Here is a 27859-nt window from a genome sequence, read left to right as displayed (position 1 = left end):
GCTTCCGGGTCAGCTGCCGCCGTCGCCGCTGTGCCGCTGCGGCCGGGGGATTGGGCCGGGGTCTCCACCGCCGACCGAGGGGAGCGGGCTCCGCTCGGCGCCGCTTTTTGCGACCTGGCCGTCAGCCCCACGTCGCCGGCCTGGAGGGGCGAGGAGGACGAGGGGGCCAAGGCTTCCTCCGGGGTGAGTGCGGCCTGGGGGGACTCGGCACGGTGGCTCCGGAGCCGGTCTGGAACCGGCCTAGGGGCGCAGGTTTGTCGGGCGCTTACCCAAGACGCCCGGGGAGAGGAAACGCAGAAGGTTACCCGTGGTAGGGGGCGCCATAGAACCTGCTCGGGAGGTGCTTCCTGGATCCCCGCCCAGCGTAGGTCCCCGCCCTTGGCTCGGGTCCTGTTTGTATTTGGCAGTTGGGCCCCCACCCCACCCCTTTTCCGTTTCTGGTAGTTGTGCTCGGGATAGAACCTTGTGCCTCCCCCTCTCCCCCACCTTTACCCCGGTGTGGGTGAAGTGGCTGGGCCACGATGGTTCAGTATTTATGACCAGCGTCCGCCCTGGTGCAGAACAAAGAAACTTGGACTTCTGGTACGCCTTGTAACCTCGGGGAATAGACACGGGAGCAGCGTAAGAAATCCGGGCTTTATAGATCTTCCCGAGCGCGCTAAACCAAATCTAGAGTGTGTACGTCAAACGTCCAGTCCCCGCTGGGATCCCGACACCACCTTTTCTGTTTAAATACCTGGCACAATGGTTTGCATTTCTGGATGCATCTCTTGCCGCTGGAGAGTTACTTGTCTATCCTGTGAGCTCTTGGAGGGCACAGCTTTTGCCGTGTTCATCAAGATAGGCACAGTCTCCTGTTTCATCGAATGAATTATCTGATTGCATTTTAGTGTTGCTTTTTTCATTCTCACTTTCTCTTGATTAGGATCTCTGTCTCTCCTAATACCTGATTTCTTATTTTCAGTTAAATGTGTTATTTTTCTAACATTTTACTGGCATATCTGCAGATGTAGAAACAAATACTGTACTTTGTGAATGGATGTTTCCTCAGAATTGCAAGTGACGACGTTACCCAATTAAGTTACCCTTGCACACTAGTTTCTTGATCATTTTGCACATACTCGTCTTAGTTCTTGTTATTTTTCGGTTTCTCTAAACTCTATTCCTGGTCTTCATAATCTGTAGTGCAGCCTAACATAGTTGGGCTTAGACAGGAAGTATGACAGATCGATTTCTGCAAACGGAACTTGAACTGGATTATCATAAGTCAGTGCTATTATGGTCTTCAGGCATTACAATATCTTTGAAGCTAAGTGCCACCAAATCGGGCACTACGGGCTTATTCTGTATGCAGCTGCCAATGCATTGCAGACGGTGCGCTGTATTAGAGGCAGTTCTGGACTAGGTAGGTGGACCAGGATGTGGTTCCTCACATGTAAGATAAACTGAAGATAACACAAGTGTCATGCATCGCAAAGTGACTGGTTGGAACATGAGATGATGGATATCAAAGGGGTTAGTAAATGTGAAAAGCACTCTGGAAAAATTCTGTTCGATCTGGAGTAATGCTGGTAGAAGGAACAATAGGGAGAAGGGTGTCGGAGAAAGCATGTGTAACCAGATCCAGGAAGTCAAAGTTGGCTGGTAGGATCAAAGATGTCTTGTTACTTTGGGCGGCCAAGACAGCGGATCACCGGAGGTCGGGAGTTCGAGACCAGCCTGGCCAACATGGTGAAACCCCATCTCTACCAAAAATACAAAAATTAGCCGGGCCTGGTGGTACATCCCTGTAATCCCAGCCACTGGAGAGACTGGCACAGCAATCACTTGAACCTGGGAGGCAGAAGTTGCAGTGAGCTGACATTGCAGCACTGCACTCCAGACTGGTTCAGCGTGGGCTACAAAGTGAGACTGTGTGTGTCCCCGAGCCGCCACTCTGGTGGAAAAAAGAAATGCCACGTTGTGTTCACATGCTATGAAGCAAAATACTAGTGTAATACGATGATAGTAATATTCCACGATTATAGTTTTATGTTACAATTAATTTTTCTGACTACAGCAAACTAAGGTCTCAGCATTTTCTGTATGTTCTGCAATGATAATTCAGTAAAGGTCACTTTCGTAGGCAGCACCATCGTCTTTTGCTTTATTTTCACCATTTTGAGAGAAGTCATCGCCACTCTAGTTTTTCCTCTTACATTTTTGTTAACGTTTATTTTATTTATTTATTTATTTATTTATTTTTTGAGATGCAGTCTTGCTCTGTCACCCAGGCTGGAGTGCAGTGACTCGATCTCTGCTCCCTGTAACCTCTGTCTCCTGGGTTCAAGCGATTCTCCTGCCTCAAGATTACAGGCAGGCACCACCATGCTTGACCAATTTTTGTATTTTTAGTAGAGATGGGGTTTCTCCATGTTGGCCAGGCTGGACTCAAACGCCTGACCTCAGGTGATCGGTCCACCTCAGCCTCCCAAAGTGTTGGGATTACAGGCGTGAGCCACCGTGCCTGGCTTGTGTTAACATTTCTGATAGAGCATCTTATTTTATTGTTTAAAAACGATATACCCCTCCCCTCATGGAAGCAATGACAAGCAAGTATATAGGATTTTTCTAAGGATGTTTGGTGATCGCCTAAATGTACAGGCTGTTCGTTAAAAAGTGAACAGAAATGTTTAGAATGAAACCATTTTGTTTAAATGGGGAAGTGAAAGACTTGCCTGGGCATTTCCATCTGCCACTGTAATTGATTTCAGCATAAATAGTCGTTTCTGGCACGTATTGGAGCAGCACTGTTAAACTGCATATAGCAAAATTATTGTGTAAAATTGTGTTACGATCTAAACAGTTCTAATGTGACCTTAAAAAAAAAAATTGTAGAGACAGATCTCACTATATTGCCTAAGGTAGGCCCGAACTTCCAGGCTTAAACCATCTCCCACCTCGTCCTCCCAAGGTGTTAGGATTACAGGAGTGAGCCGCTGAGCCTGGCCTCAATCATCTTAACATTTAATTTTTGCATATGTTGCTAAACTGCCTGGGGAAGGTTTTTTTATCCTGGTTGAGTTTACCAGTTCTGCTCCCCTTGAAGCTACATCAGAAGGAATCCATTATCTCTTTGATTTTTTTTTTAACCTCAGATCCACTATTCTGAATTTATCTTTGACTGCCACAGGTAAGTGGCATAAGTAAGGATGTCCCACCACTACCAAGAGTCAGTCCATTGAGAAATTAAGTTATTCCTGTTGCAACGTGTTATTTTAACAAACATCATCTGAAAGTGTTATTTCCCATTCTAATTTGCTAAAAAATTAACTATATGAATAAGAAATGGGAAGCAACCACAGTTAACTTGTGAGTCAGCGGTATCCTGATCTCCTTCAAAGTGGTTGTGGTTATATTAACTCCTTTCTTATATGTTTCCTGTTCTTAACAGCTGCTTGATAATAACGTGCTTCCAAGAACAGTATTCCCTCAATTGTTTAAATTGTTTTCGTCTACCTAGTGTACCGTCCCCTAAAATTTGTGATGAAATGGTGGAATAAATCTATTTATATCTCTCCCCAAGTTCCATTTAACTAGATTAATTAATTATCCTTAAACTCAATACCTGTGTCTGTATACTGAGGTATTAACACATGATTCAATAGGATATTAAGGTAAAAATGGAATAAATAGGGTGAGATAGCTGAAAGACTTGGGCTTTCTGTGTTTTGAGAAGCTTTTTTCTTTTTTTTTGAGGCAGAATCTCTGTCACCCAGGCTGGAGTGCAGTGGTACAATCTCAGCTCACTGCAACCACCACCTCCCATGTTCAAGTGATTCTCCTACCTCAGCCTCCCTAGTAGCTGGGATTACAGGCGTTCTCCACCACGCCCTGCTGATTTTTGTATTTTTCATGGGAATGGGGTTTCACCATGTTGGTCAGGCTGGTCTCATACTCCTGACCTCAGGTGATCCGCCCACCTCAGCCTCCCAAAGTGCTTGGATTACAGGCATGAGCCACGTGCCTGGCCCCAAGGAGCTATTTTCAGAGATAAACGTGTTCAAGTGGTTAAGCAGCTGAAAGGCACGGTTTGTCTTCTGGAATTTCCCAAGATAAACCTTTCCTCTTACCAGTGAGGAAAATTTTACCAACAGAAATTATTATTGCAGAGGTGTAGGTTCCCACAGAATATTTTTGTTACATTTTTGCAGGGTAACAAGGGACAAATCCTACTCATGTAGTTTAATAAGCAAAGTAAGCCTAAGAGATTGAGCAAAGGTTTGCTGACCAGTGTCATACCCTACAGATATTATTCATTTAACCAAATTTTATAGGCCTATTATGTGCTAGGCACTGTGGTAGGTGTTGGGAATACATAGGTTGCAACTTTCAGTCTCTGCTTTTACTTTTGAAATGCTTAATATTTTTCTGAGTATTTGAGATCTTTGAAAAAGACACCCAGATGCATTGGAACCCAATCATTTTCTGTGTGCTAAAAGGAAAAAAAAAAAGAAAAAGACACCCAGAGAACATGCTGGTATTTTTTTCAACACTCAATAAAAAGGTGCATCGAGATAAGAGAGAGCTTTTCTGATTATTGAATTTAGGAAAATGCATCGTTCACTTTAGAGTGAGTACCAAGGTCTTAAGAAAACGTAACGTTGGGAAATCAGTAAGTTAAACATCTAGAAGAGAGCGTCAGTTTTCAGCCTTCAGTGGCAGAATGCTCTGGTCTCACTTGATCATTGTAATTCTAGAGTAATAAGTATTTTCACCATTTGTGCTTGTTGATTGTAATAGTGGGCTCCTTTCTATTTCTGTTGGAAACAGAGGCGAGGGTTTGGTAAGGTTGGTGTCCCTTTTTTTGCTTATTTGTCCCTCAGAGAGGAAAGGTTGCTATCAGAAAGCAATATATATATATAAAGACATTACTGAAGATGTGTCTTAATTACTTAACAGTGTATGTGACATATTAGAAACTGAAAGTGCTAAATAAGTCAAGATTATTGTATTTCAAATGTTTCTCATTAATTTATCAAAATTGCCTGGATCCTTGTTTTCCCAGAGAATTAAAAACCTTACAAATATATCAATGAGTTTTTAAAGCAAATAAGTTGGTGTGGAAAAGGCAGCATCTACCGTTTTTTTTCTGTGCCCACAAGTGTATCAACAAAAATTGAAACTTTTTGGGAATGTTTAAAACCTTCTCTTGAGTGTAAGTAAAAAATCAAACAAGGCAGAGAGCCTTCCAGCCTTGGCAGAGATACAAATTTAGTTTACCTTGTGAAATCTAACACTTGAGGACATTTCCGTTTTAATTTTGTTGTTCCAGAGCATAAGGCTTTTTTCTGTGTAACTTTGTGCATCTTTAGAATGTTGTAATGATGTAGCAGATAGGGCAGCTACGGGACATGATGACATTTTTCTTCTAGAAGACTGGTTGATGTAAATGGCTGGCATAATTGATTTCGTTTAATAAATACCTTTTAAAGTCATATATAGTATAGTTTTAAAAATCAAATGGTGTAGAAGGACTCAGTACGATGAAAAGCGTTAGTCATTTTGTCCATTTCGCCCTCTTTCATCTTCTACTGGCGTCAACCACTTTTCTTTGAGACTGAGTCTCTGTTGCCCACAGTGGAGTGCAGTGGCACTGTCTCAGCTCACTGCAACCTCCACCTCCTAGGTTCAAGCGATTATCCTATCTCAGCCTTCTGAGTAGCTGGGATTGTAGCTTCACACCACTACACCTGGCTAATTTTTTGATTTTTAGATGACTTTTCACCATGTTGGTCAGGCTGGTCTCAAAGTCCTGGCCTTTTGATCCGCCCACCTCGGCCTCCCAGAGTGCTGGGATTACAGGCATAAGCCACCATGGCAGCTTTTTTTTTTTTTTTGGATGCAGTCTCGCTCTGTCACCCAGGCTTGAGTGCAATGGCACGAACTCGGCTCACTGCAACCTCCACCTCCCAGGTTCAAGTGATTATCCTGCCTCAGTCTCCCGAGTAGCTGGGATTACAGGTGCCCGCCACTATGCCCTGCTTTTTTAGAGACGGGGTTTCAACTGGTTATCAACTCCTGACCTCAAGTGATTCACCCACTTCGACCTCCCAAAGTGCTAGGATTACAGGTGTGAGTCACCGTGCCCGGCCTGGTGTCACCCGCTTTAAACTTTATTTTTAGTACTGCTAGTGAGGCTCTGTATCTCTTAAGAAACATATTACTGCCAAATGTCTATATATATTTGTTAGTGCTGGTTTTTGAATAACTTTAGATGTCTGTTGACTTTAATGTAAATGAACTAAACACGCACTGATACCTCTTCTACGGTTTGTGCTGTTTCATTGCGTTGTTGACCAGTCGATCTTTACCATACCTAAACTTCTGTTTCTTTCTCCATCACCAGAGGGAATATCTCTAGATTTCTCACTTTTAAAATGAGGACACTGGCACTCACATCCTTCCTTGGAAAAACTTGAGACCAAAGTTCACATCATATGTTAAAATACATAGTTGCATAAACAAAGACATTGACCAAGTTTAGTGTTTGAAAATGTATGTGAAGCTATATGAGAAAGGCATGGTGTAGCTGTGAAAGAAATCAAAAGATAGCATAGTTATTTACTGGTTCCTAAGGTAGCTCAGGAATTGTGGCATCAAACTGTTGAAAAGAAAATATAAAAGCATACTACTTAACGCTGCCGAGTCATGAGTTTAAGTATTATTTATTTACTGTTGTTTACTCTCTAGATTCAACCTCTATCCAAGGGACAGAAAGTTTTATTATGAATCTGTAATAAAGAACATTTTTATTTTTCTTGTTTTTTGTTTTTTGAGCCGGAGTTTCGCTCTTGTTACCCAGGCGGGAGTGCAATGGCATGATCTCGGCTCACCGCAACCTCCGCCTCCTGGGTTCAGGCAATTCTCCTGCCTAAGCCTCCCGAGTAGCTGGGATTACAGGCACGCGCCACCATGTCCAGCTAATTTTTTGTATTTTTAGTAGAGACGGGGTTTCACCATGTTGACCAGGATGGTCTCGATCTCTTGACCTTGTGATCCACCCCCCTCAGCCTCCCAAAGTGCTGCGAAGAACATTTTTATTTCTTACCCAACTTCAAATTTTTAATATAATCCATAGTATGAAATATATTTTAATTCATAGCCTGAGACACTATACATGCAACTGAAAACAAGTATTTTGACTGAACAGTATCCTTACTGTAAACAGTACTTTACCAGAGTACATATAGTCTGAATAGCCTCTAACTAAAAAAAAAATTGCAACCTGGTAAATGAATTTCATGACCAGACTACTATACTAAGCATCAGGTATGGACTAAGATATAAAGTTATTACACCTTTTCATTGGATAAAAAGTAAAGTGGAAATTAAGTTATACATTTTTCTCTCTTCATAGGACATTGGCCCTCTGGATTATCAAGAGTTTGTAGCTGACATTGAATCCAGGCTGAGGATGGAAGGTGTGGAACTTAAAGAAGAATGGCAAGATGAAGATTTTCCAATGTGAGCAGCGCTTTTAAATGAAAACAACTTTAGAACAAAACTTCCAAAGTTCTTTATTGAGATATCACTTTTTTGTTTTTTTTTTTTTGAGACAGAGTCTCACTCTGTCGTCCAGGTTGGAGTGCAGTATTGCAATCTCAGCTCTCTGCAACATCCGCCTCCTGGGTTCAAGCAGTTCTCCTGCCTCAGCCTTCCGAGTATCTGGGACTACAGGCATGTGCCACCATGCCCAGCTAATTTTTGTGTTTTTAGTAGAGACTGGGTTTCACCATATTGGCCAGGCTGTTCTCGAACTCCTGACCTCGTGATCCACCCACCTGGGCTTCCAAAAGTGGTAGGATTACAGGCGTGAACTACCATGCCCCTCCGAGATATCACTTTTTAGGTGAATATTTGGCTTCTTAAACTCAGTAATCCAAGGTGATCCTGTGATTCTAGGAAGGAGAAGTTTCTTTTCAACAGTTAGATGGACTCTCTTGTATCTTACTTTCCAACCAAACATACATGTAGTCTTCTATGATCTTTCATTTTTGTTTTGATCATTCAAGTCTCCAAACGTTTGTCTCCTGCTTGTTGTTCTTGTTGAGATGGAGTCTTGCTCTGTTGCCCAGGCTGGAGTGCAGTGGCACAATCTCAACTCACTGCAACCTCCGCCTCCGAGGGACAAGCAGTTCTTCTATCTCAGCCTCCCAAGTAGCTGGGATTACAGGCATGTGCCAGCACACCTAATTTTTTTTTTTTTTGTATTTTTAGTAGAGATGGGTTTTACAATATTGGCCAGCCTGGTCTTGAGCTCCTGACCTCGTGATTCACCCACTTTGGCCTTGCAAAGTGCTGGGATAACAGGCGTGAGCCACTACACGTGGCCCGTTTTTTTCTCTTTAAACTAAGTCTGAGGGATTCCTCAGAGAAGGCGGTCTTTAGTTGTCTTTAAAATTTTTCTTTAATTTTATGACCAGGTGCAGTGGCTCACATCTGTAATCCCAAGACTTTGGGAGGCTGAGGTGGGCAGATCACTTAGGGCCGGGAGTTTGAGGCCAACCTGGCCAACGTGGCAAAGCGCCATCTCTACTAAAAATACAAAAAATTAGCTAAGTGTGGTGGCATGCACTTGTAGTCCCAGCTGCTTAGAAGCCAGACGCATGAGAATTGCCTGAACCCGGGAGCCAGAGGTTGCAGTGAGGTGAGATCGTGCCATTGCACTCGAGCCTGGGTGACACAGCCAGGCTCTGACTCAAAAATAATAATAATTTTGTGGGATCCCCTCCCCCCGCCAGAAAAGCCTTACTAAGTAAATTAATAAGGGTTTTCTACCTCATCTGGCCAGCCACCTTGACATGTTGCATTCGTGTTTACAATTGTATTGGCACCAGGTAGGCTAATGAAAAGAGGCAAAGGCAGACTTATAATGAAATAGTGCTTCCATGCATAGTGGCCAGAAGATATCCTAGTCCATAATCAGGTGCCTTAGCAGTTGGAAGTTGGACAGCTGAGAGGAGACCTGAGTCTCTGTTGCACGTGGTGGTGATAGTAACATAGGAACGCTGATCTCAGAAGAAATGAACCATTGTTACTGAGTCTCTTGAGTCAAACTTGAGCTTCATACATTGCATCATATGTCGCATTATATTTGCGCGTTTCAGTTACAGTTGTTTAAAATTTTTACGTTTTATAATTCTATAATACCTACACGTGAGGTATTTATATCTGTTTTTGTGTTACTTATATGTAATAAGTGAGCTCTGACAGTCTGAGAATTTTTAAGGCGTAACCAAGCATAGCAGCTCATGCCTATAATCCCAGTGCTTTGGGAGGCCAAGGCAGAAGGATCACTTGAGACCAGCCTGGGCAATATAGCAATCAATACCTGGTCTCTACAAAAAAACCCTAAAAATTAGCCGGGCATGGTGGTGTGCAACTGTAGTCCTAGCTACTCATAAAGCTGAGGCTTTATCTTAAACACTGCTTAGGCTGGGCACAGTGGCTCACTCCTGTAATCCCAACATTTTTGGAAGTTGAGGCGGGAGAATCGTTTGAGCCTAAAAGGCCAGCCTGGGCAACATAGCAAGACTCTGACTCTGCTAAAAATTAGCTGTGTGTGGTGGCACGCACCTGTAGTCCCAAATAGGAGGATCTCTGGAGCCTAGGAGTTAAGGCTGAAGTGAGCCATGATTGTGCCATTGTGCTCCAGCCTAGGTGACGGAGCAAGTCCCTGTCTCAAAAACAACACCGCTTCATTCCATTTTCCACATATGTATTTCTGTAAGCTGTATGTTTAATAGATTGAACTTGAAAAAAATTCTTTCTTAATTTCTGCGTTAAAAAGTGTGCCTGTGTCTTCTAGACCTTTACCAGAAGATGATAGTACCGAAGCAGATATACTGGCTATAACTGGACCAGAGAACCAGCCTGGTAAGAGCTTAACACTTTTACTTTCAATGAAATGATGGACTTTGTGATTTTTTTTTTTAAACACATTTTTTTATCCAAAAAAAAAAAAACCAACTTGAGTTTGTATTCCATTGTAGAAGTCAATGTATAAGCTTAACATTGAGGAAAGCATTTTTAGAATGCGTTAAAAAATTAACTTCCCAAAACATATGCTTGGTTTTTGGAAAGTTTTACAGTAAACAGGTGGGAGGAGATCATTTTTATTGGTAAGAGGTCTCTATAAGGTCTGCCTCTATTTAAAAAACATTGATAATTTATTGAGCTTTTGCCAACAATGTAGAAGCAGGAGTGATCAGAATCAAAATTTTGTAAGTAGGTGCTTTGAAGTTATGTTTAATTGATACTATTTTTCCCCGAGTGGAGTAGTTAAAATGTTTCATATTCATCTTTAATATCTAAGCGTTTTTTGTTACATATCTTTTTCTTTATTTTCCAATTCCAGGTTCCCTAGAAGTCAATGAAAATAAAGTGAGAAAGAAACTAATGCCTCCAGACATTAGCCTGACACTGGATCCTAGCGATGGCTCTGTGTTGTCGGACGATTTGGATGAAAGTGGGGAGATTGAGTTAGATGGCTTAGACACACCCTCTGAGAATAGTAATGAGTTTGAGTGGGAAGGTAAATGTTTCACTGTTTTTAATCTCATCTTCATTCATGTATTCAGGGATTTTGCTTGAAGTGTGTGATTCTTTCTGAAGTTCATTTATTTGTTACTAAGATAGGAAATTCTGCTAACACTTGAATATTCTCACAGACTTTAAAACCGTATATAGTAGATGACACCAGTGGTTTCCCCCACTCTTGTTTGCCCAGTGCTGTCACATTTCTTTCATAGTTGCTTAACAAATATTGCTGATGACTATGGCATGCTGAGTTTCAGTGAATCAAGTAAGAAACTTGAAGCAACATATACTTAACAGTTTGTGGGAAGGGGGTTCTGAAAGGCATTTTGGGGGCGACTTTTTAAATAGGCTTGCCTGGTATTGTTCTACTTTGTAAAGTGACCAACTTAAATCAACGTATACTTTTAGCCCCCAGACCTGGTATTCATTGTCATTAATTATTTGTAATTCAAAGGAATTGTCCTGTGTTTTACTTTGCATGCTTTCTTTAATTAGAAAATTGTCTACATATCTTTTATATACTTGTTATAATTTTTATGTATGGTTTTTCCATCTTGAAAATGGTTTTTTTCCCAAAGTAGTGTTTGGCATTCAGTATTTTACTATAACAAAGTGTGATGTGCTGTATTTTGGATTTCTGTTTTCTTCTCTGTTTCACTGGTTCATTGAACAGTCCAGTAGTAAGCAATAGTTTATGAAGATACTGAAACCGTTTTGTGCCTGTGTGTTTTGTCTCTTCTTTCTTCAATGCTGCTGTAGTCATTTCCTGGAAGGATATTTTCCGTTAACAGCTTTGTCTTGGAAACAACTAACATGCAGTAGGTTCCCCCCTTCCCCCATCTTTTGGTAAGGACCATAATACTGAAATTTTGAAAATCATTACTAAATTAAAAATCAGCTAAGCTGCAATCTCAAAACATAAATTACACCTGATCATTCGTGCTTATGCTTTGGCCAATGCTAATTTAAATAGACTTCTGCATGTGTACCTCAGAGTATCGTAAATACATTTCTGCTTTATAAAGCTGATCAAATGAGAAGTGATCACTGCTAGTTAACCACTTCCTATCTGGTATTACAGTTAATTTGTGTGCTCAGCAACAACAACATTGGCTCCCAGATAGCTTCTTGAAGTAACCTAGAGTCATAACTGCCAGGGACAGCACTGTCACAAGTTGAATCTGGAAGGTGTCGTAAGGCCAGTGTGCTAAGATTTTGATGACTCTACGAATTAATATTTTCTGAACTTTGGATATACATTGCACTGTGATTAGGTGGTTTTTTTTGTTGAATTGGGCAATAAAAAAAGTTAAAGAACCATGATTTCCAATGATTTAAGATGGCCTCAAATTAAGAATAAGCCTTTTCCTCCATTATGAAAGAGACGTTTAAAATTGCACTCACTGGCCGTGCGTGGTGGCTCATGCCTGTAATCCAAGCACTTTGGAGGCCAAGGCGGGCGAATCACCTGAGGTTGAGAGTTCAAGACCCGCCTGACCGAAATGGTGAAACCCCATCTTTATTTAAAAAAAATATATAAAATAAAATAAAATTGTGCTCATGAATGAAAATTCTCTGAAAAACCTGGATAGTAAAGTGGTTAACGTATAATTTGATTTTTGTTGTATAACAATTTGTGATTCAAAAACTTTTTATTTTCACAGATGATCTTCCAAAACCCAAGACTACTGAAGTAATTAGGAAAGGCTCAATTACTGAATATACAGCAGCAGAGGAAAAAGAAGATGGACGACGCTGGCGTATGTTCAGGATTGGAGAGCAGGACCACAGGGTTGACATGAAAGCGATTGAACCCTATAAAAAAGTTATCAGCCATGGGGGTAAGAGTTGCTGAGGATTTCTCAGATTGCCTAATGCAATATCAGATTTCTAAATGCTTTTAGAAACTCTGCCTAGAGATATCATGTAATTTTGAAAGAATAATAAACATTTCTCATATCAGTTTAGAAACATGACAGGTTTAAAGTAGAAGAATGAAGCTACCATTTAAAATCATTATATGCATACCGTAAGTTGAAAAAGTACAAAAGAATCTGTAGGGAACACTGTCAGCTTGCACAGTGGCTCAGGCCCATAATCCCAGCAATTTGAGAGGCTGAGGCAGGAGGATTACCTGAGCTCAGGAGTTCAAGGCCAGATTGGGCAACGTAGACATGGTTGCCACAAAAAAATAAATAAATAAATAATAGCCAGAAGCAGTGGCATATGGGGTGGGAGGAGAGAGAGCTTGAGCTTGGGAAGTTGAGGCTGCAAGTGAGCCGTGATCATGCCACTGCACTCCAGTTTTTTCTTTTGTTTGTTTTGTTTTTTGACAGACCCTGTCTCAAAAAAAATTTTTTTAACTGTCATCAGGCCACCGAAAACTGGGACTGTCCTTTCTCCCTAAGTTATAAACAGTGAAGTGCTCTGATCTTAAGTGTACAGTTCAGTGAGTTTTGGCAAATACATATCCATGTATATAACCCACACCCCTAAATGTATAGAACATTTTTAGTGTCCCAGAAGAATTTTTTAATACCCCTTCCCAGTAAATACTCACTTCCAGTAGCCACTATTATACCTACCCCCAATTAGTTTCGCCTGTTCTAGAATTTCATGTATGGTAACTAAAATCATCCTATGCATTCTTTGGTCTACTTTTCAGCATGACGTTTTTGAGATTAATCCATATGATTGCACATGTCCACAGTTCATTCCTTCTTATTGCTGAGTAGTTTTCCATTGCATGGAGAAACCATAATTTGCTTATCCATTCTTTTTTTCGATGTGCATGTGAGTTGTTTCTAACTTGGGCAATTATAAACAAATGGCTTTGAACATTCTTGAAGTCTTTTTGTGGATATAAGTAAAACTTGGACTTTTAAACTTGTAACTCTTAGTTTACCTTAAAATTCTGAACAAATTATTTTTTAATAGAGAACTAGTTCACTCCACATTTTTATAGAGCACCCACTTTGCATATTTATGGGATATACAAAAATACAAGGTTTAAGTCCCTTAAGAAATAAGAAAAGCTATATAAGTTTAAGTTATAAATCCTTTCAGTCTAACAGCACCATGTATAGAAGTTTACCTAGGCGTGTTGTAAATAGTGCTGGAATGTTAGTGCCAAGTCAGAACACAACTCACTATAGAGTATGTCATACTACTTTAAATTCTCCTAACGCAGGACAGCGGGGCACATGGGTCAAGCAGATTGATTTTTTTTTTCTAAGTTATTTCCACTTAATTTACTCGCTGCCAAATGCATTCCCCTGCTTATTTCTATAGTCTTCATTCATCTGAAAAAGGAAATCACATGAATATTTGTAGTTGCATTCTTCTGCCTCATTTAGTCTTACTCAGATGAAGAAAATGGCATCATGTGGATCTGGAAGCCCACAGACACACATTATTCCGCCAGCTTATAGGAATCGAACTATAGGACCTGATTTATAGCTTGCATCTTTATCTTTCAGACATAGCACTTTTTTGTAGGGGAAGTAATCAAGGCCACCTTATCCTTTTGCATCACCACAATGTATTTTGTGACTGAGTGCTTAAGAAGGATAGCGAAGATTCTGATGTTGTTGAAATGTTCAAATCTTTTCACGTGCAAATTTGTAAACAATAGAAATGAAAGTTACAGCAGATGTGTTTGTTACTAATTATAGGCTTAATATCTGAAGACTGCAGTTGAAGCATAGACATTTTAGCACTGTTTTTTGTTACTGAAAATTATGTCAGAGATGTAATTTACTTTTTTTTTTTTTGAAACCAAGTCTTACTCTGTCACCCAGGCTGGAGTGCAGTGGTGCAGTCTCGGCTCACTGCATCCTCTGCCTCCCAAGTAGCTGGGGCTACAGTTCCACACCACCACTCCCAGCTAATTTTTTATATTTTTACTAGAGATGAGGTTTCGCCATTTTGGTCAGGCTGATCTTCAACTCCTGGCCTCAAGTGATCTGCCTTCCTCAGCTTCCCATAGTGCTTGTGTTACAAGCATGAGCCACTATGCCTGGCCTAATTTAGTTTTGATGTCCTAAATTCTATACAGTGCTAGCATTTTTAAATATAAAACTTATGTTTTAAAAATCACCCACTTATGGGTCTGGTGAGGTGGCTCATGCCCAGCGCCAAAGGAGGAGGACTGCTTAAGGCTAGGAGTTCAAGACCAATCTGAGCAACACACTGAAACTCTGTCTCTACAAAAATTTTTTAAAAAAATTAACCACGCATGTTTGTGTGCACTGTAGCCTCAGCTCCTCTGGAGGCTGTAAGGTGGGAAGATCCCTTGAGCATAGAAGTTCGAGGCTGCATGAGCTGTGATTATGCCACTGTACTCCATCCTGGCCAATAGAGCAAGACGCCTATCTCCACAATATTTTAAAATTAAAAAGTACCCACTTTAACCATAAGTGTGCATATATATGTGTGTGATGTGTGTGTGTGTGTGTGTGTGTGTATATTAAACTTTAAAATGTTGTATAGTGTTGGTATTGTATTGGGTTATATCACTGTATTTGTCTACTTGATAAAATGTGACTACGTTTTAAGTATGCTTATTTAAGTGGTCTTGGGGGTTTTTTTGTTTTTTTTTTTTTTTGTCCACTGTCCTCTTTAAATTTTACTGTTCTCTTTTGGGGAAGAAGAAATTTAAAATTCTATGTAAGACCATATAAGATTTGCAAAACATACATTTTAATTCATAAGTTTGTGAGAGGTAAACTCTTATTTATAATTTACCAATCATACAGATGTCTTCTGAAAATTCCTAAGAGTGAAATCATGCTGGTGATAGTGTGTTTGGTGTCTTTTTCAGGATATTATGGGGATGGATTAAATGCCATTGTCGTGTTTGCTGTCTGTTTCATGCCTGAAAGTAGTCAACCTAACTATAGATACCTGATGGACAATCTCTTTAAGTAAGTATATATTTAACAAAAACATTTGGACAGAATTTTGAGCTAGTTAGATCTACACCTTAAGAAACTTAAGGTGTGTAAAAATTATAAATATCCAAGTTCCTTGGGAGACTGAGGTGGGCGGATCACTTGAGTCCAGGAGTTGGAGACTAGCCTGTGCAACATAACAAAGCCCTCTCTCTACAAAAACAAAAAATTAGCCAGGCATGGCGATAAGGGCCTGTAGCCCCAGCTACTCAGGAGCCTGGCGTGGGGGATCACCTGAGCGTGTGAGGTCAAAGCTGCAGTGAACTGTGATTTTGCCACTGCAGTCTAGTCGGGGTGACAGAGTAAGACCCTCTCTCAGAAAAATAAACATCCCAGTTCTGAAAGTGTCCGAATTTTTCAAGTGCAAGTTTGTGAATGATAGAAATGAAGAGTAAAGCAAAAGTATTTGTTACTAGATACGGGACTAGATGAGTCCTTATTCTCTGACATTATGAGATAATAGTTTTCCAACTCAAGAGAAAAATTGTCATTTTAAAACTGGGAAATTGTCATATCTCCGATTTGTTGTTCCAACTTTTTTTTGTTTTGAGACGGAGTTTCACAGTGTCACCCTTCCTGGAGTTCACTGGTACAACGACGGCTCCCTGCACCCTTGACCTCACGGGCTCAAGCCATCCTCCTACCTCAGCCTCCCTAGTGGCCGGGACTACAGGCACATGTCACCACATCCACCTGACTTTTTTTATTTTTGGTAGAGACAGGATCTGACTAGGTTGCCAGGGTTGGTCTCAAACTCCAGGCTTCAAGTAAGCCACCATGCCCCACCTATCCCAGCTTTTTAATTTTACATTTGCAGGTACATTAAGTGTGAAGAAGTGATTTTTGTCTCAAAATCATGTGGCTAAATTACATTCACCCCTAGAAGGCCAGTATAACTGAGCTGAATCAGTTCTGTTTCCACAGGATCATTCTGTTTCTCGGGTTAATCCAGTTTTTAAAAACTTTATTGTGGAAAATTTTAAACATTCACAAGGGTAAAGAGAAGTAAATCAAATGTTCAACAATTATCAGTTTAAAGTTCGTTCCCACTTCTCCCCTCAGTATATACTTTTGAAGCAGATCCCAGAAGCAAATCATTTTCTTCTAAAAACATTTTCATATATATCTCTTAAAAAGTAACATTTTAAAATGATCGTAATACCAGCTAATGCAGTTTGAGCATTTTCATTGTTTGCTTTCCTTGTAGAGGAGAGAAAGAAATTGTACATGGAGACTCTAGTTCAGTTCTACACAGTGATTTTAAGGCTTAAACTTAATCTGTTTTTTACAGATATGTTATTGGCACTTTGGAGCTATTGGTAGCAGAGAACTACATGATCGTTTATTTAAATGGTGCGACAACTCGAAGAAAAATGCCCAGTCTGGGGTGGCTCAGGAAATGTTATCAGCAAATCGATAGAAGGTAATACAAACACAAGTTAAAAGCTAGTCTGGAAAGTTTTTATAATGGCTTTAGTAGATCAAACTTTGTTTTCTGTTGCTATTTAAAAACATTTATTTTTAAAATTTCATTTATTAATTTCATGAGAGGTTTCTGTTTTCTGAAGATAGCATTTTAGAACGTTACGAGGGAAATCAATTTTGATTTTTCTGTAAAGAATAACCTTAATTCGTAAAGTAGCTCCACATTTCTCCTCGTTTATAAGGAGACATTTTCTCCACATTGAACACTTTTCTACTGTTTACATCTTGGGAAAGGATGGAGAATGTCATATGTTTCCTATGTTATGACATTCTGAGCTTTGCCTCATTTATAGTGCTCAGCTTGTTGTATGTTTTTGTTTTGTGCTTTGCTTTGAGACAGGGTCTCACTCTGTCACCCAGGCTGGACTGCAGTGGTGCAATCTCTGCTCACTGTAGCTGTGACCTTCCAGGCTCAGATGATTCTCCCACCTCAGCCTCCCAGGTAGCTGGGACTCCAGGCATGTATCACCACAGCCAGCTAATTTTAGTATTTTTTGTAGAGACAGCGTTTCAACATGTTGCCCAGGCTGGTTCTCTAACTCCTGGCCTGAAACCATCCACCTGCCTCAGCCCCCGAAGTGCTGGGATTACAGGCATGAGCCACGGCGCTCAGTCTTAGGTTTCTTAATGATGCTTGTTTAGTTGTAATCTTTCTTTGGCTTAGCAGTGTATTCTCTTGGGAGTTAGTCACTAGTACTTAATGGAAGGAGTGTGTTCTTCCAGTTGGTTTGATCTTGCCATGGCTAATTTAAATCAAGTCTGTACCATTGATAATTTCCTCTTCACATCTAAATTTGACATCGGCTAGCTCCTGTGATTATATAACTTGATGTGTGAAATACACGTAATACAATAAGTTTTCATTTAGTCATTTACAAAGAAGATGTCCAGGATAATACCTTTCATTTTTAATCAAAACTTTAAATTTCATAAGAACACGAGTTAGATCTGATTTGTTTTTGTTCTGTGGTCATCTCGCCCATGCATATTTCTCTGCCTTCACAATGCTTTAAGAACTTAGCACCAGTTTCTCCCTAGTTTTGGAAGATGAGAATAGTTTACTCTTATATTCTTTTGTATTGGCCTCTTTCCCTGGTTGACAGAGCCCCAAAGACAGGTGAATGTGTGTGCTAGGAGACATTTAATAACAGGCTATACTGTGTACATACATTTGGCCAAATGAAGTAAAGTTCATTTCATAGGAGTAGGAGGAACCATCAAAATTCAGGAGTGTATTTTCTTGTCTACAGGAGTGCCACACCTAAATGAGAACTCTTGGGTGAGATTTTTCAATTACTGTTTTGTACAAACTTTGACATATTTATTGATGTCTTGACTTTTAGCATTAGAATTTGTAGAGGCTTTTAACTTTTTTGTTTTTTTTTTCTTTTTTAACTCCAGGTTACGGAAAAATCTAAAATCCCTAATCATTGTACATCCTTCTTGGTTTATCAGAACACTTCTGGCTGTTACAAGACCATTTATTAGGTAATTTTTGAGAGCCATTGACTGTAATTTTATTTTTACTTCTTTTTTTTTCCATTTATTTTCAGCTGACACATATTAACTGTATGTATTGATGGGATACAGAGCTGTATTTGGTTTGTGTATACCTTGTATAATGGTCAAACCAGAGTGACTAGTACATCCATCACCTCAGACATTTATCATCCTTGTGTGTTGAACATTCAAAATGATACAACTTTTTAAAAAAAATTCTTATACCCATTTGTATATAAGGAATGTTTGTGTCTTGTAAACATTGTTGCCATTCTGTTTGTCAGAAATATGGAGGTAATTATTTTTGTTTTCTTCCGTAGCTCAAAATTCAGCCAAAAAATTAGATACGTCTTTAATTTGGCAGAACTAGCAGAACTTGTCCCCATGGAGTACGTTGGCATACCAGAATGCATAAAACAGTATGTTTTGTTTTATTTCCTTAATTGTATTGAATCTTAATATTTTGATGTGCAGCAGGTAATCCTTTTCAGTACTCATTCTTTATGCATTATGTGTTATAGCTGTGTGTGTGTGTGTGTGTGTCTGTGTGTGTGTGTGTGTAGCAAAGAAAAAGGGGAAGAAGCCACTTCCCACATCATCCCAATAAGTTGGCATTTTCTTCAGGCTGTCAGTTGAAGAACTAGGAGAAATTATTTCTGGTTGTGATCCATGTTAAACTTTCATAGAGTGGTTATAATCTCAGAGATGATTTTTCTAATTGATTAGTACTAAGGAACATTCTCCAAAGGTGAACACGGTGCTCAACGAATTTGAGTGAACTCATCATGAATAATCATTGCCAAACGAATAAGAATATTTAAGTCAACATAACCTTCATGTTTTCCGGTGACTGAAATTTCGTTCTCTTTATCAGATTCATATTCTTCCGTGTAACTTCCTGGACTTGGTGGAAGGCTATTAGCATAAATACCTGGGTATTACAGTGCATGTAGAAAAGTGTCTTTGTTCTGCTTACCTGAGGTTTAGTGTATTTAATGCGCAAAGGTCAGACTTTTACTTTGTACATCATGTCTTAAGTATTTTTGGTTTTGCTGGAAAATTTAAATGGGTTTATTTTTAGTACCTTTTTTCAAGTTTTTGTTCATCTTCATAACGTGTATTTACTGAAATAACTCTTCCCCACAAAGGTATGAAGAAGAAAAGTTTAAAAAGAAACGAAAAAGGTATATGCACACCTTGACTGGGTTGCATCTAGACTAGTCCATTTGCATTGCGACTAACTCCTCCTTATCGGTTGGTTAGCTTGTAGACAAAGATAACAGCATTTGTAAATATGAATATACCCCAACTTCCAAATACAGGGTGAACCCGGAGTTCCTAAGGCTGAATGTGACTTGGATTCACCATGTTTTATTGCCTTATTTGATGCCAATTAGCAGTTAAAGACGACAGACCCTTCTCTTTCCTTCCTACTCTAAATACTAATGGTGAAAGCAGAGAAATTGCTAAAAATGATATTTGGAACACCGAATACTTTTAAGACCTTATCTGTTTCACCATTTTCTTTAAATTGCTAACTTGTGCTTTTGAAATAGTTATGCATACGTTTTTAAAGTTGTCAAATTATTTCCCTGGGGTTGTCTATTATATTTGCAATGCATATATTCTTTGGCTAACCAACATTAATATCCTTTTACGCTTAAATTAAATGGCTTGCTAACCAGTCAAATTCTACATGTGATAAAATACCTAAAATCTCAGTGTACCGTTTAACAATTAAACACTCTGCTTTCTATTTTAAATTTAATTTTGAACACCTCTGCTTTGAGCATAACAAACTATTATCTATTGATACCTTGGCATAGATGATGGAAGACAAGCATATACAATACTTAGAATTTTATGTAATAATTTTGAAAAATGTAGAATTTGGAGCTAGTTGTTAAATCTTTAAAATATTGGCAGTTAAATTAGCATGACATAGTTTAATACAGTCTAAAGAGTTATGGTGAGAGATTTATACGTAATTGGTGTATGTATATGTAATTTATATGTATGGACAAGCATTCTAAGGAGCCAACTGTAACTAACTGGAACATTCTTAACTTCGAACACATTTTGTTTCTGTTGATGAGTGAGAATTCTGTAGGCACTGTGATGGAATCAGTTTTACACTTCTGTATGACGCTTCACAGTTTAGCCAACACTTTAACATAGAAAAGTAGACACTGATCATGCTGATTTCTCATCCGTTTCTAGGCATTGCTGTGCATTTGCTAGACAAGTGGCTGAAATTAAAAATGTGATTTGTAATTGCAGAATATTTTGAAGCTAGCTGCTTTATAGATTTCGAAGTGAATTGCCTTCGTTGATGAAATATCCTGTATTAAGCCTTTTTAAAAAAAAGATTTTCATACTGTGAAGAAGTAATTTAGCCATCAGGAAAACTGTGGAATTTATACTTTTTATTTAAATGCATTGTTTGAAACCTGTCAATATTTTATCTTGATTTTTTTTTTCACTTGGGTTTAACCATAAACAGAATTATTACTTGTATCTTTTAGAAACTTTATGGTTTTTGTAGTTTCTTTTGTCTTAAAAATTAACAAATTTTTGTCAGTCTGAAAATAAAATTTTAAATTAAATTTAGATAGAGAGGCATGTTTTGTTTTGAGACAGTTTCACTCTTGTCGCCCAGGCTAGAATGCAGTGGCACAATCTCGGCTCACTGCAATCTCTGCCTCTTGGGTTTAAGGGATTCTCCTGCCTCAGCCTCCCAAGTAGCTGAGATTACAGGTACCTTTCACCACACCCAGCTAACTTTTGCATTTTTAGTAGAAACAGGGTTTCACCATGTTGGCCAGTCTGGTCTCAAACACCTGATCTCAGATGATCTGCTCGCCTTGGCCTCCCTAAGTGCTGGGATTACAGGTGTGAGCCACCACACCCTGCCATGTTTTTAAAAGCAAACCTTACAGAGGCTAGGTGCAAAGGAGCTTATTTAAGGTGACAACTGCATGACATGATAAGTACTGGTGCTACAGAGAGTATGAAACTGAGTCCCTGTGGCAGGTTTTTTGGGGAGCAGGGGAAGAAGGGGTTTGTGGGGAAGAGGGTTGAAGAAGTGCTGACCATAGTGAGATTCAGTGTCCCCAGTGACAGTAAAAGGATCGCAGTTTTAAATGTTTCAAATGCTTGTTTCAAACAACTCAGTGCAAGTGTGGCCATGTAGATACAGAGTGTTAACATGTTTTAGTGGAGTTTAAAAATAATTATGAAATTAGTTGGTAAAGATAGTTCGGATGTTAAAAGGATTTGATCATCCTTATATCAAATGCCTTATCAGAAATATGTACCTTTCAAATTTTTGATAACAATATTTAAAATATTTTTAAATGTTACTTTGCCTTTACCACAGACCAGGCTTTTAGGTCTGCTTCACTGATACTCAGGTGAGCACAGTAATGGGTGTTAATAGTAAAAACATGAAAAGTACCTTTTTATATCTGATACCAGATTGTTTTCAGGGTCCCTGCATCCGCCATCCAGACCACCACAAATGTAATAGTAATAGACTGTTACCTTTGAAGGGTTGTCTGTAATTATTGTATGGTAATTATGTAATCCTTCTAATCCCCACATGCCTAAATTTTGATAGGACTGATGTGCAACCCACCACTAAACAGATTTTTGGATGGATTTTTGTTTTGATTTTTTTGAGGCAGTCTTCCTCTGTCACCCAGGCTGGAGTGCAGTGGCATAGTCTCGGCTCACTGCAGCCTGGGTCTCCAGGGCTCCAGCATTCCTTCCACCTCAGCCTTCTGAGTAGCTGGGACTACAGGTGCACACTACCACACCTGGCTAATTTTTGTGTTTTGTGTAGAGTCAGAGTTTGCCATGTTGCCCAGGCCGGTCTCGAACTGCTGGTCAAGCGGTCCGCCTGTCTCAGCCTTCCACAGTGCTGAGATTACAAGTGTGAGCCACTGTGCCCAGCTAGTAATTGATTTATACTTAGATAGTTTTGAATGTTAAATTCTTATGGCTTCATACTGTCAAAATAAGTTAAAGGCACTCACAGACTGGGTACCAGTAAGTTTTAGAGAATAATTATGGGTTCTGTAAGTATGCATTTTTTTAATCACTGGATTTTAACGTATTGATTGATGAGTTAGTGGCATTAGTGGCACTTCCATATTTTAGTTAACAGTCATTTTTGAGGGAGTTATTCCCGCCAGTCTGTAACCACTTGGATCCCTACCGTAGCCAAGTTACAGGTCAGGGTTTTAATATGCCATGTGATTAGAAGTTTTAAGAAAGTTGATGTCCATGTGTATGTAAAGTCTTTAATAATTTTTAAAGAAACAACAGTCACATTTCTTGCCAGTGTCCTCGCGCCTTTGAAAGTTTTCTTTTCTGGCTGGGGAGATGACATTTGGTAACTGGTTTTACTGCGTCTGCTGCTTTGCAAACCTTTGTCTTTAACAGAGTGATATTCTATGCTAAAACAGTCATTTTTAGAAAGAAAATTGGTCAGTTGCTAGTTTCTTATTGCGTATATTCTTCATTAAACAGAGTTGATCAAGAGCTTAATGGAAAGCAAGACGAACCGAGAAACGAACAGTAAGTTTGGCGTCTAGTCCAAACAAGACCGAAGAATGTGCTGATGACGCAGTGCTGTTTTGCATTCATAATGCATTTGTTGGCCCATATTTTTATGTAACCTGTTACAAGATTGACCTGACTCTTCTTAATGGACTTTTGTATTATACAAGGGACTGTTCACTGCTGTACTGGTTTGCAAATCTCTTGAATTTAGCTCTTTAATAGCTAACGGTATTATCATTTTATGTTTTATATTGCTGAATAGCAGAGAACCACACTTTATATACAACAGTTTTTGCATTTGTTTATTGAATGATGCGTCATCTTCGGTGAAATATTTATATGCATAAAAGGCAAAGGAAAGAAATAATATATATTTTTATGTTTTTAAGCAATATTTTTTAATGTGTACCTGTTGTGTGGAAAAAATATGCAGGTAAATTAAGACCATGATTTTGTAAAGTACATATTAGAATTTTTGTTTTTGTAGATGGTTAAATACATTTCCTAGGTAACTTGGAAAATTGAGTTTTTCATAAGGCAATGAACAGTTCAATTGATTCTCATGAATACCCAAAGATCATGTACATAATCAAAGTGTATTAGTCCATCCCAAGGTTCTTTTCTCATTTAACGTAATATCGTTTCATAATTCAGCAAGTACAAATGCAAGTGCATTGCACACTTTTTTCTTTTTAAAGACAAGTCAAAAAGCCATTTTTAGAACTAGAGGATTTAAGACATTAGGAATGGAGGTTTGTAAATATGTATATATGGGACGTTTTATTTTCTGACCCGAAGTCAGAACTTTATAAAAATCTTGAGTTTGTTCACTAATGTGAAATAAGCTGTGTGTCCAGGGCATTGCTCCCCTGAATGTGTGTGAGTGTTGTGTAGTATTGCAGAGGATATGATGAGTTATTCACTGTCACAACTTTTTCTGTAGAAAACAGGGGCTGCTTTTTAAACCGCTCTCACTGTGGGCACTTTACCAAAATACTTCCATATCAATTATTTGAAGTCAGTAGTTGTTTGACCTAATTAGATGTGGTGTTTGTTCAAATTTCTATGAAATCATGTTTGACAATACTGTAAGTTAGGTTAATTCTGTAAGTCTTAGAGAGCATCATTATATTGTGCTGTTTTGGATAACACATTTGATACAAGCATTTAAATGGTTTCATTTGGTAAGTACCATTACGTTGAAATAAATTGTGTTTGTGCCTCCAGACAAAAAGCTTAATTACCGAAAAAATTATTTCTGAAACAACAGATTGATCTAATTTTGTGTCATATACCTGAAAGACTCATGTGCAGCTGGTAAGCATAATACCTTCCTAATCTGAAGGTTATGCTACTCCAAACTTTCCTGTAAGGTATTTTGCAAAAGAGTGCCCTAGAGTAGCAAAACTGAAGTGGATGTGAGCTAACCTTTTAAGAGTGCGTCTGTAGATTGAACACACATGTGGCTCTTACCATTCTCACGTCATTCTAAGTCTCCTGTTACAAAAGGGAACTTTTCTCTCTATACTTTTTGTCCTCCTCAGTCTTATACTTGGCATGCTGACTTAAAACCAATTATAAGAGATGCTGGAGCATTCCCAGAATGAAACATTCCTCAGCAGCCTCCTGACTTAACTCGGATCCAGCAGCTCTTGGCAGATCCGGAACTAACGTTACAGTGAATGGAGCCAAAATCATTATTGCTCGCTCACATCTTAGGAACGCTTTTTGTTGAAGAAGCAAACTAACAATAACACGTTAGGCATTCCTTCTGAATTTACCATATGAGGATTACGTGTAAACAATTGATTGTGACTAGATTCTCTGTTTGTAGACCAGTTAACATAGTCTTTCATTTATGCGTCTTTACCTTGCTCAGAATGGCCTGAGGTTTTTAACAGGTGGTTTTCCACCACATTAAGTACTTGCTTCTTCAGTCTGAAAAATATGAAGCATAACTTTCTTTTTTGTTTTTTGATTTTCCAGTCATTACTCCTAACTGTAGATATGTGTTGCAAAAGCCATGTTTTTCTGAATTTCTTTTTAAAATAGAAGAAGCCTATATTCTGTTAAACATAAAAATTCAGAGACAACAGTGTTAACACCTGGGATATAAAGAAGAGGAGGTGCTGTGAATCACGGAATTAAAGGGATACCTGCTTTGGCCTGTACCTGAATGGAATCTGGCATAGGGATGCACCCACAGTAAATGTTTTATAACTGTAAGGTTTAAGATCATAACTAGTAGGGTAGAGGAAGATCATTTATTAAAAGTTTGTTATTTCTAATTTATAGCTATGTAACATTTTCCCAGTTACTACATTTTAATTTCCCATTACTGGGGTGAGAGTGTATGATTATACCGTTTCATCTTTCTGCTGGGACCGTGCATCTAACATACCTGGCTTAATTTGATGCTTTTGTCACTAGGCTCCAGGTGCCCCTTTTTTTAGTCAGAAGTTTTTCATGTGAAATAATTTGACTCTGTGTTCTGCTTAGTCATACTCCCAAGCAGGCACCAAGGGAAGATGTTCTATTCGCCCAATAATTTAAGCTTAACAGTCTTTAACTCAGAGGGAGAGATGAAGAAATACGATTCTAAGTAGGGTCTAGCAGAGTCACTGGAAAGTGATAAAAACTGGGAAGGGAAAGTCAACCTTTATAAAGGGATAAAAACATAGCTGTTACCTAATATGCCACTGTAAGGGTGTCCTTCTTAAGAGAAGTACTAGATAGGACAGCTGGTGGTACCATTTCTTGTATCCAGCAGGAAAACCTACAGGCTACACAGAAGATATGTGAATAAAGACTGGATTGAAGGGGAAAAGGCTGATAATACACACCTATGATGAGAATTCATATTTTCTCTTTCTTCGTTCATACAGAAGCAAGTTTGAACAGAGAAGGTTAGCCATTACAGCACTTACAGTTGAATTTTGAGGGGTTTGTGTTTCATATTTCACTGCTGTTGAACATTGCTGTGGTTTTCCAAAATCAACATCACTATTTAGTAAGGGCACCGAGTACTGAAATCTGTTGACTGGCAAGCATATATCTATAGCTAGAATTTCTCCAGCTGTAATTCCAGAATTTAAAAAGTTAAGAGATCTGCTTTTTCATAGAGGCCTTTAAAAAAAGACGTTTACCATTTCTATTTGGCTGTTGATGTGAATGCTCAGGGAATCTGGAAATGTGTTCAATACAGAAGTGGCTTTTTATAGTTCTTCAAGTGATAAATTAACATTAGGACGGACATTCAGGTAGAACAGGCCAGTTTGCTGATGAGGGTGGTAGAGATGTGACAGTCACTTCATCCTTCCTTTTTCCATGTCATATGCAGAGAAGTGTCAGTCTTGCTCAGTCAGATGGCAGTAGGAGATAGGCTGAAAATAGAGATTGCTACACCATTCTATTTAGTTTTCATGCCTGCTTTTTCTCCCATCCTATATGGACATTTGAGAAATGGATTACAAATCTGAGACGAATGGAGTAAAAAGAGGCAATAATGTACTTAACAAGTTAGGCCTATTTTGCCATTAAAGAGTCTGTCTTGTTTCAGGTAATCAGAATTGTGTGGTGTGAGTTGCTGGGAGAAAGAGTCAAGAACTTAAACTTGAATGGGAAGGCCAACTGGCAAGGGAAGTGGGGTAGTCTCTACTCGGTGTTCTACAAAACTGGCGAGCCCCTCCCCTAACCCCCACCCCGACCCTTCTTAAGATTCTGAATCAGATCAGTGCGGAGAGCCAGTAATGTAACTTACCTTGGAAGTTCTAAATGATAATTGAAAATAAAGTAGTATAGTTAGGAGTGACACTAAAATTTGAATATAACAGTATGTTGCAACTATCTGTAATAGACCTACCTATGTTTTGAGAACCAAGTAAAATGCTATGAAAAATTCACATAAATATGCACTTAATAAATCAAGCACCAAATGAAAATCATTTTGTGCTTCTAAATTAATGATATTAAGCTATTTAGTTTCAAATAGATGATTCTGAGACATCCTACAAGAAGTTAAAATATTTGCCTTTTGCAGTTTTAATGCAATTTGGCTAAGGAGGAACTTGGAAAATAACATTCATCAGCTACTACACTGCACTTTTTGTATGTGGACTTTGTAAAGTTTAATGCCCCTTTAACAGCTGCTTGTTTATTTTCGTAAACCTGGCTAGTAAATATTGATGGTGTTCAGGGTCACAGACTTCCACAGCCCTTGGCACTATTCACACAGAACACAGCTTCGAGTTTGTTAAGACACTAACGCACTTTGATATCTGTTTCAAGAATACTTTTGTTACCACCAGTTCATTGCTGTCATTTAGACAAAATTAATGTACTGTAATATTTTCCTACTGTTAGGAAGATGTTGCCTAGCCTAGTACTGTCATTTTGCATTGTGAGAAGTTCAGTTCTGATGTCTGTGTGCAAGATACTGATGTGGTCCTTGTAAGAAACACGAGAGTTCGCCATGATTTACTGAGGAGGTGTAATACTTTCTTTCCCTTTGACCTGTTAGGAATATAACTGTGTCTTTCATTTGTTGCACACCATATTTTTGCAACATTAATGAATTTAAATAAATTTATTGGAACGTTCGTCTTTGCCTCATTGTATCACATTTTTCTGTCTTTCATTATGCTACTAAATTTTTTAGTAAATTTTAGCTCTGATTGTCCTATAAGCCTCTGAAATAGTTTCGGACCTTTCCACTTGTTACCCTTTCTAGTCTGAATGCTTCTATTGTTTGAAGAGCAGAGAGTTCAGCCTGCTTT

At 38.9% G+C, this 27859-nt stretch overlaps 1 protein-coding gene across 5 annotated transcripts; it reads left to right on the top strand.

Annotated features, from left to right (window-relative positions):
* On the top strand, positions 1-27682 carry BNIP2 (BCL2 interacting protein 2). 5 transcript variants are annotated; one of them, XM_035258756.3, is made up of 12 exons: positions 1-183; positions 7400-7506; positions 9851-9918; positions 10400-10576; positions 12246-12422; positions 15404-15506; positions 16825-16956; positions 18420-18506; positions 18839-18937; positions 19667-19702; positions 21898-21931; positions 23052-27682. In XM_035258756.3, the coding sequence occupies exons 2-11, from the start codon at positions 7457-7459 to the stop codon at positions 21908-21910; spliced, it is 942 nt and encodes a 313-aa protein (XP_035114647.1). In that variant the 5' UTR covers positions 1-183; positions 7400-7456; the 3' UTR covers positions 21911-21931; positions 23052-27682. The 5 variants fall into 5 exon arrangements, with proteins under 5 accessions (XP_035114647.1, XP_017833243.1, XP_035114646.1 ...); XM_017977754.4 differs by lacking the exon at positions 21898-21931; XM_017977755.4 differs by lacking the exons at positions 1-183; positions 21898-21931 and adding an exon at positions 423-582.
* The last annotated feature ends 177 nt before the right edge of the window (positions 27683-27859 follow it).

Source organism: Callithrix jacchus, chromosome 8, assembly GCF_049354715.1.
Source record: "Callithrix jacchus isolate 240 chromosome 8, calJac240_pri, whole genome shotgun sequence".
In the NCBI taxonomy this organism is placed as follows: domain Eukaryota; kingdom Metazoa; phylum Chordata; class Mammalia; order Primates; family Cebidae; genus Callithrix; species Callithrix jacchus.
This window is presented reverse-complemented; position numbering and strand designations above follow the sequence as displayed.